The sequence below is a fragment of the Bos indicus x Bos taurus genome, chromosome 24 (assembly GCF_003369695.1).
Source record: "Bos indicus x Bos taurus breed Angus x Brahman F1 hybrid chromosome 24, Bos_hybrid_MaternalHap_v2.0, whole genome shotgun sequence".
Lineage (NCBI taxonomy): Eukaryota > Metazoa > Chordata > Mammalia > Artiodactyla > Bovidae > Bos > Bos indicus x Bos taurus.
Window position 1 is genome coordinate 42,052,431 of NC_040099.1, and position 13,482 is coordinate 42,065,912.

A 13,482-nucleotide genomic window follows, 5' to 3' on the forward strand; every position below is an offset into this window, starting at 1 on the left:
AAGCAGCGCAATTAGGTGCTTACACAACGTGGGGGAGGGGGCAGGCTCTCTAGAGCAGCTGCTGCCTGCGAGGCACCAGGTCCGACCTCTGACCCGGGGAGCTGGACTTTGCACTCAAGCAGGAGCCGCAGCCTCTGCTGATCCTGCACTACTTACTGCCTTTGGAGACCAGGAAGCCCGAGTCTGGGCACTGGATCACTGCTGCAGAAAGCGTCAAGGCTCCCCACTGCCTCCCCAGAAAACAGATAGGGGCAGAGAGCTGGCCTCCGTCTCACTTTCAAATATCCCAGGAGCCTAACTGACTGGTTGAACTGATGCCAAGAACAGAATCCTAGCTGCAAAGGAGCTATTTCATGCTTGTCTCTCCTCTTCAGATGGAAGGGCAGAGGCCATGTCAACTGGCTCACCCCTGAATACCCACCACGTGCTGGGCAAGGCAATAATTTAACATTGATAAAGTATTAACTCATATGATTCTTACGACAAACCTCGGATAGAGCTTTTGTTACTCTTTCCAACTTAAAAATGTAGAATAGGCACAGAGAGGTGAAGGCAGTTGCTATGACCACACAGCAGACAACGGTACTTGAACCCAGCCTGTACTCTATACACTTTACTGCCTCAGTATCTGTTGAAGATATGCTCATTTAAATGTTTACTGAAATAAATTATGCAGAGAATTGTCCATAAATTCATAATTATACAGCATCTCTATAGTAAAGGTTAACATATTTAAAGATGGAGAAGACAATTGTACTTTGTTATCATTTGTACTGGAAATTGGTGTTTTTTTTTTTTTTTTTAAATTCTTGCCAAACTCCTAAGAGATAATCTGTACAAAGATGAGTATTACTCATGATTCAAGTGGGTTGAAGTAATATTCGAGGACTTTGTACCTCTTGGACACCTGAAAACTTGGGAGTTAAAGAATATGCTTGAGTATATCTTTGGTTATTATCTTAAGGGATCTTTGGGAAGTTGTGTGTCAATGTAGAAACAATATAAGTCAGTTACACTTAAAACAGTTGTTGCCTTAATCACTTTCGAATGTCATTTTATTGTGGCTTTGCGAAGAGCGAAAATGCACAGAAGAGAAAACTGGGCAATTCCTCCCCTCCAGTGTGGGTCTATTAACTGACATGAGATGCTCTCACCTATGTTTTCATTTCCATATTTAACAACAAAAGTAACACTTGCCAACTGTTATGAGGTTGTTCTGAGTAGCGAGTGATGTTTGTAAAGTTCTTCGAAGTGTAAGAAGAAAGGTATTTAAAAACACCAAAGCACAAACAAGACTTCTCTGGTGGTCCAGTGGTTAAGACTGTGTGCTTCCAATGCAGGCGGTGTGGTTCAATCTCTGGTCAGGGAACTAAGATCCCACACACCATGTGGCATAAAAAAACTAAAAAATGAAAACAAAGCACAAAGCACTTAAACAGTGCACTGTTGAATGAGGGGTAGGTGATTCAGGGGGACTCTGAGTCATTCACAGTGCAGTGCTCTAAAATAGTAATAGAAGAATTCTTCCAAAGAAGTTTCATGTATTCTTAGACCACCAGATATGTAGATTCTTATGGGTTTAGACTCTATTCCATTTTTGAAGCTATACTGCAAAGAGAAAATCAGTTGATTGCAGAGGTGATAACTCAAATAGGCAGAAGTTTCTGAATGATACAGATGTGGAAACTGCAATATATCCATTTCCGGCTTCCTCCTGAATTTGTGGTGAATAGGCCAACCTGCCCCACAGCAGGGAAACAGGCAAAGCCCTCAGCCTGCTGGGTCTGCTACCGGGGGTTCCCAGTCAGCTTGCTGGGAGACAAGTGTTCACCTAGTCATGGAGGGGCCAGTTGGCCAGGCTAACTTACCCATGGATTAGAGTTCTGCAACAAGCTGAAAAGGAACTTGACTTTGTGATAGCTTAAAGGTCGTCAGTTCACGACTAAACATATATGGTACCACATACCATGGGGAGATTGTCAACTTCAACTATTTTGTTTTTAAATCTTAAAGCCTCTTGAACAGATTTTCTGTATTTTCCTTTAAAGAGAATTGAAATTTCAAAATAATTTTGTGAATAGCAGAAAATCAAAGGATAGGTAAATTTAGAAGATGCTTTTCAAACAATTGGCTCCGTGGTAAAGAATCTGCCTGCCAAGGCAGGTGACATGGTTCCATCCCTGGGTCCAGAAGACCCCCCTGGAGAAGAAAATGACAACCCACTCCAGTATTCTTGCCTGGAGAATCCCCTGGACAGAGCGGCTTGGCGGGCTACAGTCCATGGGGTCGCAGGGAGTCGACAGGACTGAGGACGCACGCATTTCCAACAAATTAAGCTCTGGCATCCTGCTGAAGCTACACTGCTCTCCTTGGGCACAGCCTACAGCCTTGTGCGCATGCTAGGTTAGCTACTCCGGAGAGCTGTTCCCAAGTGGGTTCCGATGCCTGTACTGCAGTGAGGACGTGGACTCTGTGTCCACGGCTAGGCCACTGTCCCATTTGTCTGGTTTGTTTTCTAGAGCAACTGGGCTCCTCCTCCACCGCGGCAGCATCAATTTGAGCGTTGTTACGCGGTGCTTCCCAGGGATTTGAATTCCAGCAGCACCATGACGGCTGATTTACAGCACACTCGTTTGTTACATGTTCCTGTCCCCGACTACCCTGGAGATCCGTTAAAGACTGGTCAGCAACTCTGCTGTTGGCATTTTTTCTCCTTCAGCTTAGTTTACTACAGGCTCTCTTAATACTGCAGATGGAATTCGCTGCCAACATGTGAACGTGACAACTGTTTTGGTTTGGGCTCATCGTTATCAATCAAAACTGAGCAAGAGACAGAGGAACAAACGCTGTAGACTCTGACTTTTATTTCCAGTTTGATAACGCTTGCCTCATCAGGTCCCCAACGACGCGTCCTCGACAGAGGAGGTGTGTTTCCTCAAGGGCTTTTGCATCCCAGAAGAGAATTCGGGAAGCTGGAGAGCTTGGACTGGAGAACCACAGCTGTACCGACGGAGGGATGGATAGAATTAAGGAGGGAGCATACTAACAGATCCTGGCATGTTCTCCTCTGGGAAGCCTCTATACTTCTAACCGGGGAACCTCGGGGCAGTCTCCAAAAGTTGTTTTTCTTTTTTCAGGGCATATGAGACATCCTTTGGGAACCGAAATGAGAGTTGGCAAGCCTCACCCCAGCCTCCAACCGCCCCTTCTTCCCGCCCGCGCTCAGCCGCTACTACAACTCCCAGCAAGCACCACGCAGCGCCGCAAGAGAACCGGTCCGGCTGGAGACCCCGCCCCGCGCGGAGCATGTTGGGAGTTGTAGTCCACGAGCCTGTTCGCTCCTACTTCGGCTATTTGGCATTCCCGCTTGGGAGACGGCGATGGGCTACCTTAGCGGGTTTTCCAGTCCAGTCTCGTAACTGCAGCTGAACATGACCGAGGACTGCGCCCTCCCGCTCTGCGGTGCGCGCCGCGTCAGTGCCAGGGAGCTGAGCTCCGCCCCGTCCACGCCCGCTCCCTTGACAGCTGGGCTAGGCTCAGAGCGCGGCGGGCCAGGGACACGCAGGCGCAGCAGCCGGTCGCGCCTGACGGCGTGGAGGGCGGGCCGGGCGCGAGGCCTCGCGGCCGCCGGGGCGCGCACGTAGGCACGCAGAAGCGTCACGTGGGGCGCCGAGGATCGCAGTGCGCGTGGCCGCGGCGGCTGGTGTGGGGTTGAGTCAGTTGTGAGACCCGGAGCTGCGGACCGGCGAGCGGCCCAGCGAGTCGCCGACAGAGCGGCGGGTGTCGGGTTCGGGAGCCGAGCGCTGGCCCTGCGTCGAGCCGGGCCGACCCGCGCCGTCGCCGCCCCCCGCCCGCAGCTAGCGACCCGCCGCGGGCGCGCCCCCGCTCTGCGCTGTCTCCGATGGCGTCCGCCTCCGGGACCATGGCGAAGCACGAGCAGATCCTAGTCCTCGACCCGCCCACAGACCTCAAATTCAAAGGTTGGCAAGGGCGGCCTGCGGGAGCGGCGGGCAGTGGGTGGCGGCCGCGCCCGGTGGGCCCCCTCCCCCGCCGCCCGCGCCCGGTCCGGCCCCGCCCGCGCGGGCGCGCGCGCCCCTCCCGCCTCCCGCCGCCATCTTGCGGCCCGCGGGCGCCTCGCTGCGGCGGCGGCCTTGTCCTTGGCCCGCGGGCCGGGGCGGGGTCCGGGCGTGGGCGGCTTGCCGGGGACGCGGGGCAGGCAGGGCAGGCAGGGCGGTCGTCGGTCTGGCGCGGGCGCGGGCCGGGCTTTGCGTCAGCGGGCCGGAGGCGGCTGGACGTCCTCCGCGCCGGGCGACACCTGCGCGGGGCGTCACCTGCGCGGGGACCCGGGGGCCGCGGGAGCGACTCAGGCGGTTCTTGCTGGGGATGCTGCGGGCGCGGGGAGCTTGCGGAGCCCGTGACTCGTCCTTCATTCCGGGGGCCCCACGAGCACACGGGCTTGGGACTGTGAGGCCGCTCCAGTGCTTTAGAGAATCAAACCGAAAGAAATGGAGTGCGAAAGAAAACACTTTGGTTTCCGTAGGACACGTTTTAAATAGTTTAAGAGCTTTAAGATGTATTCTGCCGCTATGAGAGGAGTTGTGTATAAAACCTGTATTTTGCAGGCTCTTCAGTGCATTTGCGAGTTTCTTTGAATGGAAATGTCAGTGAGCCGCGTGTTAGGTGAGAATTCGGTTTTAAGACGACTCCATGAAATATTTAGCGAGGCTTCTTAAGTGCATTTTATTGTAGCAAGTTTATGGGCGTAACGTGAGTTTACATAGTTTTCGCTGAAAGGGGGGTTAATAAAACACCTAGGGGAATCATGAATACCAAAGTTCAGGTACTACCTAACTCTGTAGCTCTTATCTGAGAATAGAAGAATTTAATGTAAACCTTTATGGTAGGTAGTTCTTCTGAGAGTTTAGGTGTTTTGCACTTATTTTAGGGGAGGCTGATTTTACAGAGGAAGTTTTCTCGTTAATCTGTGTGTGTTGCCATTAGGGACCTGGACGCCGTTAAAACTAGTTTTAGGTCAAGAAGTGTTCACAGAGATCTCTAAGTTTCTAAGAAGAAACTTAGAGAAGTCGGTACGTTTCAATGACATGCTTACTGGCTCAGTCGTCTCCGTCTCTTTGCTGACTCCATGGACTGTTGCCTGCCAGGCTCGTCTGTCCATGGGATTCTCCAGGCAGGAATACTGGCGTGGGTTGTCATTTCCTTCTCCAGGGGATCTTCCCCACCCAGGAATCAAATCTCCGTTTCTTAAGTCTCTTGAATTGCAGGTGGATTTTTTACCGGCGAAATCTTCTTTGGATTCTTTACCGTTTGAGTAGTAAGAGGCTAATAATAGCAAAGAGGCAAGTTAAAGGAACAACCAAAACCCCAACCCAAAGACTTGCCAGATGCTTATTTTAGGTATTGAAGAATTAACTAGCTATGATTACAGAACAGATTCTTGTGTTATGGATGAAAGTAATTCACAAGGCCTATTAAAGTTTGGACATTAGTTGACATTTTTAAAAAAAGGATTTCATGGAAAAGTTTATTAGGGACACATATTCAACTGGGCCATTTACTTAGCAAACACTATTGAAAGCTTTGTACCATCTCTATATTTGATGAAGAGTATTCAACAATGAGTAATTTACTCAGCAAACATCAGCTTGTATTTGGGGATTCAGTGCTAAGCAAGGTGGAGAAAAGAACCACAGTTTGTAGTTTAAGGAGTAAAACATGTTTTTCTTAGTGCTTGAACTCCCAGATGGAAGAGGCCTGCAGATGCTGTAACAGAGGCAAAGCAAGTATGAGGAAAGAAGCCCCTTCTTCCTTCCTCCCCACTTGTTTTAGGAGGAGTTGTTCAGTCGCCAAGTCCTGTATGACTGTGACCCCCATGGACTGTACTGTAGCACATCAGGCTCCAGTGTCCTGCACTGTCTCCCAGAATTTGCTCAGATTCATGTCCATTGTTGGGTGATGCTATTTAACCATCTCATCCTCTGCCATCCCCTTCTTTTTGCCTTCAGTTTTTCCCAACATCAGAATCTTTTCCAGTGAGTTGGCTCTTCGCATCAGGTGGCCAAAGTGTTGGAGCTTCAGCATCAACATCAGTCCTTCCAATGGATATTCAGGGTTGATTTTCTTTAGGATTGACTGGTTTGATCTGCTTGAAGTCCAAGGGACTCTGAAGAGTCTTCTCCGACACTTTTATTGGCTTGCTTTCAATTGGGGAAGCGGGAGCGCAGGTCGTGGGAATGCTTTGCTCCTTTCCTGATGTGAGAAAAGTTTGGCTTGTGCTTAGGTACCCAGGGTGTGCTGTGTGCTTCTGTTTAAGAGTACGGAATGGGGAGGATTGGGAAAGTAGAGCGGGTAGGACGAATTGGGAGGCTACATTTGGTGTCATTTGATTCCTTCCTTCTTAAAAGTTACTCTTTTAGTCAGAGGTAAATAAGTTGTTGATGGAAACCTCGGTATTCCAAAGACCAGTTCAGCATTAAGTGAGGAGACTCATTTGAAATCAGCAATTCTCTTCATGCTAATTTTGATGATGGTGTGAAAAAAATCTTTCAACTCTACTTTAAATCATCTGCAGTTTTTAGTTGAAGTCTGTTTAAGGATATTTTTGCAAAATGTCATCTTCTGGTAGATTTATTTGAATTATTTTAACTTTACATTTGATTAAGATAGTTTCTCCAAGAATGAATCATTTAATCATTTTGAGATTGTATGGTGCATTTTTCTGTTACATGCATAATAAAGTCATCTTGCTATGAATTATTGGCACTTTGCACAATTTTGGAGAAGCAAATAACAGTTTAATACATTTCCTACATTAATATTTTATTCTAGTTTGTTTTATACAATTGTTTATATGAAAGTACTTTTATAATGTCATGAACTCTGAAGTAGTTTTTTTGTTGCATTAGTAAAGAAAAAGATGTAGGTATTTTAAAATTCTGTTTTTTAAGCTTTGGCAGTAATTTGACATAGAATTCAGGTGTGAAATTTTGCATTACATGTGAGACTTTTTTTGGGGGGGTCTTTAAAGTGTTTATTTACTCTTGTAAAATTTTTTCCTTTGTATTATACAACATTTTATTTTTCCAGCCTGTTCATTTTGGAGGGAAGTTTGGAGAAGAAAGTTTAGAAAGTGCTGAAATAAGTTGTGAATATATTCTTACTGGCCATGATCGGAGAAAGGAAAATAGACCAAAATCATTGTGTTGAAGGTGGCCCGTAGTAATAGCATCAGTAAAGAAAACTAAGCGCTCTGAGCGACCAGGGACCAGTGATGTTCAGACAAAGCATCTTTGGATAGCAGCACATCAGGAAGAAGAGACCCAAGGGAGGATGGGGAACAAGCCTCCTCCTGGAGGGTGTGTGGCACCGTTGCAGGCGTCTCCACTCACTCTCGTTTCACAGCGGCTACATCAGACCCCTGGCCTGTTTCCCCACACCCTGGACATGGGTGTCATATCTTCCTTAACCGTTTTCAGGGAGCTCTTGACTGCCCTCTGGGTGAGAGCGTAACTCTTTTAAGTGCGGCATACACGCCCTCTGGGATGTGCTGTCCCCTCTTGTAGCACCTGTTCGTCGGCACACGTCCACACTTCCCTGAGAAGGCAGAGCCCTTCTCATGTCCAAGCTTGTTGGTTCTGCTGGTTTTGCTGGTTAAGGTAGAGATGGCTTATGACTCAGACCCTGTTTCAGCAGGTATTTTCTCTGTCAACGTTTCCTTTAAACATAAGAACACATAAACCTAAGTCTTCCCTTTTAAAAACAAACAAACCAGCAAGATATTGTACTTCCTTGACTCCCAGCTCCCTGAGGCTCTCATGTCTCCTGGGCTTTGTTTCCTTTGTGGTCAGGCTTCTTGGAAAAGCAGTAGGAGTTCCGGGTCTCTTCTGATGGCCACTGTGGTGACCACGGTGCTTTCTGTCTCCCTGGACGTGTCTTTGGCACTTCCCAGTGTTGACAGCTCGCTTTTTAATAACTCGATTCTTCTGACTCCTGTGACACAGTTGTTCTCCAGCCTTCATCTTTGCTGTCTGATTTGTTACCTCCTTTTTCTTAAATGCTCGTGTTTTTGAGATTCTGATTTGGTTTCAATTTTATCTCTGAACTTCCCTTGTTCAGTCTCCCTTGTTTTGAGGGCTTCTCTGTCTCCTCCATGCTCTTTTCACACATTGCTGTACACCCAAATCTGTGTTGAGTTCAGAGTTAAAATCAGCTTTGGGGGATTGCTCAGTGGTACAGTGGTTAAGACTGTGCTTTGACTGCAGGGGGCATGGGTTTGATCCTAGGTTGGGAAGTTCCTCATGTCGCCATCCGCTTTGGAGTCCATACTGATGGGGTGCATGCATGCTAAGTTGCCTCAGTCATGTCTGACTCTTTGCGACCTTATGGACTGTAGCCCACCACACTCCTCTGTCCATGGAATTGTCTAGGCAAGAATGCTGGAGTGGGTCGCCATGTTCCCCTCCAGGAGATCTCCCCAACCCAGGGGTTGAGCCTCTGCCTCTTTTCTGTCTCCTGCGTTGGCAGATGGGTTCTTTACCACATACTGATTACTTCTTGACTATCCTGGATTTGAATGTTGCTCAGGTGGCTCCCTGGAGAAGGCAGTGGCACCCCACTCCAGTCCTCTTTCTTGCCTGGAAAATCCCATGGATGGAGGAGCCTGGTAGGCTGCAGTCCATGGGGTCGTGAAGAGTCGGACACGACTGAGTGACTTCACTTTCACTTTTCACTTTCATGCATTGGAGAAGGAAATGGCAACCCCCTCCAGTGTTCTTGCCTGGAGAATCCCAGGGACGGGGGACCCTGATGGGCTGCCGTCTATGGGGTCGCACAGAGTCGGACACGACTGAAGCGACAGCAGCAGCAGCAGCAGCAGGTGGTTCCCTTGGAGAAGGCAATGGCACCCCACTCCAGTCCTCTTGCGTGGCAAATCCCATGGATGGAGGAGCCTGGTAGGCTGCAGTCCATGGGGTCGTGAAGAGTTGGACACGACTGAGTGACTTCACTTTCACTTTTCACTTTCATGCATTGGAGAAGGAAATGGCAACCCACTCCAGTGTTCCTGTGTGGAGAATCCCAGGGACAGGGGAGCCTGGTGGGCTGCTGTCTATGGGGTCACACAGAGTCGGACATGACTGAAGTGACTTAGCAGCAGCAGGTGGCTCCTTGGTAGTTCACCTGGTAAAGAAACTGCCTGCAATGCAGGAGACTTTGGTTCGATTCCTGGTTTGGGACGGTCCCCTGGAGAAGGGATAGGGTACCCACTCCAGTGTTCTTGCCTGGAGAATCCCCATGGATAGAGGAACTTGGCAGGCTACAGCCCATGAGGTCACAAAGAGTCAGACACGACTGAGTGACTAAGCACAGTACAGGTGGTGGCTCAGTGATAAAAAATTCGCCTGCAATGAGGGAGACCTGGGTTCGATCCCTGGGTCGCAGGTTCCCTGGAAAAGGAAATGGCAACCACTCCAGTATTCTTTCCTGGGAAATTCATGGACAGAGGAGCCTGGCGGGCTGCAGTCCATGGGGTCACAATGAGTAGGCCTCGACTCAGCACACATGCACAGATATCTCAAACTCTGCGTATCCTGAACTGGGCTTTTTATGTGCACGCCTACTCCTTTTCCTATGTTGTTAATTTCTTTTTTGTGGCATCTTGATTACTCATTCCAGAAATGCTGTGCACATCTAAAAATTAAAGTCTGTATTTTTGCATCCCAGAGATAACTTTTGAATCTCTCCTTTTAAATGCAGCTCAGTTTCTCAATTCATTTGCTTTAATTCATTCAGCTATATAAGAAAGAATTGAGTTTCTACTATATGTGATGCACACTGAATAAGTGTTGGAACTACAGTTTTGAGTAAAAGAATCTTTATTTTTATGAGGTGATGGTCATGGGAGCGGTAGAAGCTAATCAGATCATCAGAAGACAAATTAGCTTTGAAGAGTCTGTGGTGCTGTGAGAACGTGAAATAGGGGTTTTTGATGTGGTCGAGGAAGGCTGCTACAGGTTGACTAAGATTCCAAGAGTGAGTGGAAGTTATCTGGGTGAAGAGGAAAGGAGTACACTCCTGGAGCGGCAGGTGCAAGGGTTCTGAGGCAGGAGGGTGTGGTGTTCGATGTGTTAAATAACCTCTCCTGTGTTTACAAGGCTGCGGGGTCAGTACCCCAGTCGCTGGGTCAGCCAGGATGCATGGGTGTTGGCTTAGCAGTTCTGTTTTTATCTTGACCCACTGTTGATCTTCAGTGGGGAGAAGGCAGAGGTGTGGAGGTAGTGGGCTGACACCACGTTTGTGTTGACAGGAGTGTTGTAATCTGGTCATAGTGTGGACTTGTGTTGGAGGGAGCGAGAGATGACCCATGCTGTGGCTGCCGTCCATGCAGGTGCTGACTGCTGGAGGGGCAGTGGTGGGGATGGTGAGACGTTTGAGGGAGTCTGTTGGGTGTGTGCACGGCGGGAGAGTGTCCGGACAGCGCTGCGGTCTCTGGCTGCACAGCTGGAGAGGGGAGCTGGCAGATGCTGGCAGCATTCAGGGGCCTGGGAGAGCACCTGCGGGAAGGTCCTGACCTCCTCAGATAGGGTAGCTGCATTTAGGTCCTCCAGCTGGACTTAAGGAGGGAACCCATGGGCATTTGGGGTCCACGTGCCTGACTCGGGAGGGATCTGGACTTGGCTCGTTTCTTTGCTTCAGGTGATTCTCTTTCCTCTACCGGTCAGCAGGCTGGTCCCTTTCTCCTTGTGTCCCACTTCCTCCAGCCTGTTGTCCTCACGGATGCTGAAAGAACTACCCTGTGAAAAGCGCACACCAGATCCTATTGCCTCCCTGGTTGAAGAACCTGTAGCATTTTCCTGTTACGCACTTACTGGAGCCCAGATCCGCGCCTGCCTCTTCAGTTCACCTCTGCTGTAGCTTTGCTTGCATGCAGCGGTTTCTCCAGACGCCGTCAGTGCTGCAGGCCTCTGCATGCTCGATTCCGAATGTCATCACCTCCTGTCCGGAGGGCTGTCTCCCCTGCAGGAGCCCTACCTCCGGTGCTGTCTCTGGCTCTCCAGGCCCCGGGCCACTGCCGTTTTCTTGACCCTGTCCTCGGTGCTGCTCACTGGCAATTACCGCACTCACCACATGGCACAGTACTGATGTTTACATACTTTTCTCTCACAAGCTGTTTGTGAAGCGCTTGAGGATATGCCCATTTATTTTTATATCCGTGATAACAAGATCTGGCCTGGGTGATTGCCCAGTCAGTGTTGATCGCGTTAATAAGACTCAGACCATCCCTCTGTCCTCTAATTGTCATGGTTTTAGCCTTGCGTCTTTCAGTAGATGCTTCGTCTGCCTTTGCAGGTAGTGTTTTCAGAGCTTTGTAGTTCCAGAAGAGGGTATTTTGTTAAGAGCTGACTACTGTGCTTCGCTTTTTTCATTTGTGAAGTGAGAAGCAGAGAAGCAGGGGTGGGTGATTTCTCGGTGGTGGTCTGGCTGTAAAGGTTTGTGAATGCATAGGATGGTTGAGTGCAAAACGGAAACACAATTCTATGAAATGGAAGAACATAAGAATTGGGAGACCTTGATGAGGTTCTTCTGAGTTTGGTATTTTGTGATTGTTAGTATTGGTAATTTTGTTGTTGTTTTCTATATTGTAATAATTACCTGTTCCTTAACCATGTGGAGATGAGCTGTGAGGCACGTCTTGTAGCAAGGACCCCTTTATCATTGCTTTCAGAGGGGCTTGCTAACTCTTTGTCTTGCTGCTTCTGTTATCTTTACTGACCCTGCAGTGAACTCCTGTCTTTCAGAGGATATAGTAGTTAATATAGCGTGGATCTTGCTTTCCTTAATAAAAAATTGGTTTAAAAGAACATAATATTCACCAGTTTATTAAACTTTACAGACCACAAAATGTAATATTGTGTGACCACTAAAGAAAATTTCTTGATTAAAAAAAATTAAGTGTAAAGGGAGGGTCAGTTATTTTTGCAAATGCTTGTTTACTGGGTTTATTATGCCTAAAATATGACTCAGATTACTCTAAAATTCCTTATGAAAACTTTAAAAACATTCATAAAAAACTTTCTATAACTTAATGAACTTCTGTACTCTTTAATAGCTTCATATAATTGTAAGTTTAATGATTATTAGTATTTTACTGTTTGGGGGAGAGTAGGATTACTGCAGTATTTTAAACAAATTCTGGCTATCATAACATGTCAAGCCTGAATATTTGAGCTTTCATTTCTAATAAGAAAAAAGAGGCTTTTTCTTTACATAATCATGACACCATTGTCACTTCATAAAACCAAAAGTAATTTTTCAGTAATCTGATGTTTGGTCTGTTGAAATCTTCCCATAGTGCTGATTTTTGGTTGCTGGGTGTCAGGTTGTCCTAATCTTTGGCAATGCCTCGTCCACCTGCTTTTTATCGCACCATTCACTTGTTGAAAAGACCCCGTCGTTGTCCAGTGGAGTGTCCCAGACTTGTGATATTTCTGGTATGTATTTCGTGTAAGTTTGGAGTTGGATTTAAGGGCTTAAAGATTCAGGTTTCAGTATTTTTTTGGTACAGATACTTCATAGATAGAATTGTGTCACATCAGGTGATAATGGCTGCTTGTCCCCTTTCTAGTGATAAGTTGATTGGTGATGACAGCCTTATCCCGCCCATGAGAAGTTTCGTAAATATGAGTGTATTTATGGTAACATGTGTGAGGAAAAAGATCAGAAAGAAAAGGACGTCAGCAGTCCTTAGGTCTACTTTAGGATGCTTTTGTTTTTACTTTTCTGTGTTTTTCAAGATTTCTGCATGAACATTCAATGCTCTTCATAGTAAGAGAAAAAATTATTTTGTTATTAGACTTGATACTTTGGGAGATTGTATCAAAAGTTTCAATTGTCCTACAATGAGGTGCCTATGTAAGGTCAGTAGAAAACAAATCTGTAACCATCCAGTAACAGTTAAAATTAAGGCATATGAAGACAAGTAGAAAACCATGTTTGTTTGAAAGTGGATCTAATTTATAAATCATAAGTGTCCTTATGATTATAAATCACAGTGTCCTGTGACAGCTGACAAATTGAACTCCTACTGTCAGCATCAGTTGGTGGTCCCTGGTGAGAAGCATGGTAGATTGTCGAGGGTGTTTGTTACTCAGAGAATCGGCCTTGCCCACACAGACTGTATTTAAGAGCAGTGTGGACGCTCACAGGAGCCCTCCCTCTGTGTCCAGACTACTGGACTCATTGGTCTTGTGGTGGGCATCTCCCCCAGGCTGGACCGTGTATGTATGGATGGCTGACAGTCAATGTTTTGATGTCTCCTCTTGAAAGACTTTTGAGGTCGCAGAGGGTTGGAGACAGTGGCTGCAGTGGGCCCTGTGCAAGCAGAAGCAGCTAGCTGAGAGGAAGGGGAGAGCAGATGACAGAGAGCTTGTGGATCCAGGTGGCAGTTTCTCTTGAAAGTAGCCTTTT

General features: G+C 47.4%; 1 protein-coding gene across 3 annotated transcripts in view; it reads left to right on the forward strand.

Moving 5' to 3' along the window:
* Positions 1-3,606: 3,606 nt before the first annotated feature.
* Positions 3,607-13,482, forward strand: part of VAPA (VAMP associated protein A) — a 38,553-nt gene continuing 28,677 nt past the window's right edge. Inside the window, exon 1 of one of the 3 annotated variants that reach the window (XM_027526210.1) lies at positions 3,607-3,980. In XM_027526210.1, the coding sequence (XP_027382011.1) occupies positions 3,902-3,980 (79 nt within the window). In that variant the 5' untranslated portion in view covers positions 3,607-3,901. Of the gene's footprint in view, positions 3,981-4,643; positions 4,681-13,482 lie in introns of those variants that run through there. The other 2 variants (XM_027526208.1, XM_027526209.1) reach the window with 2 other exon arrangements.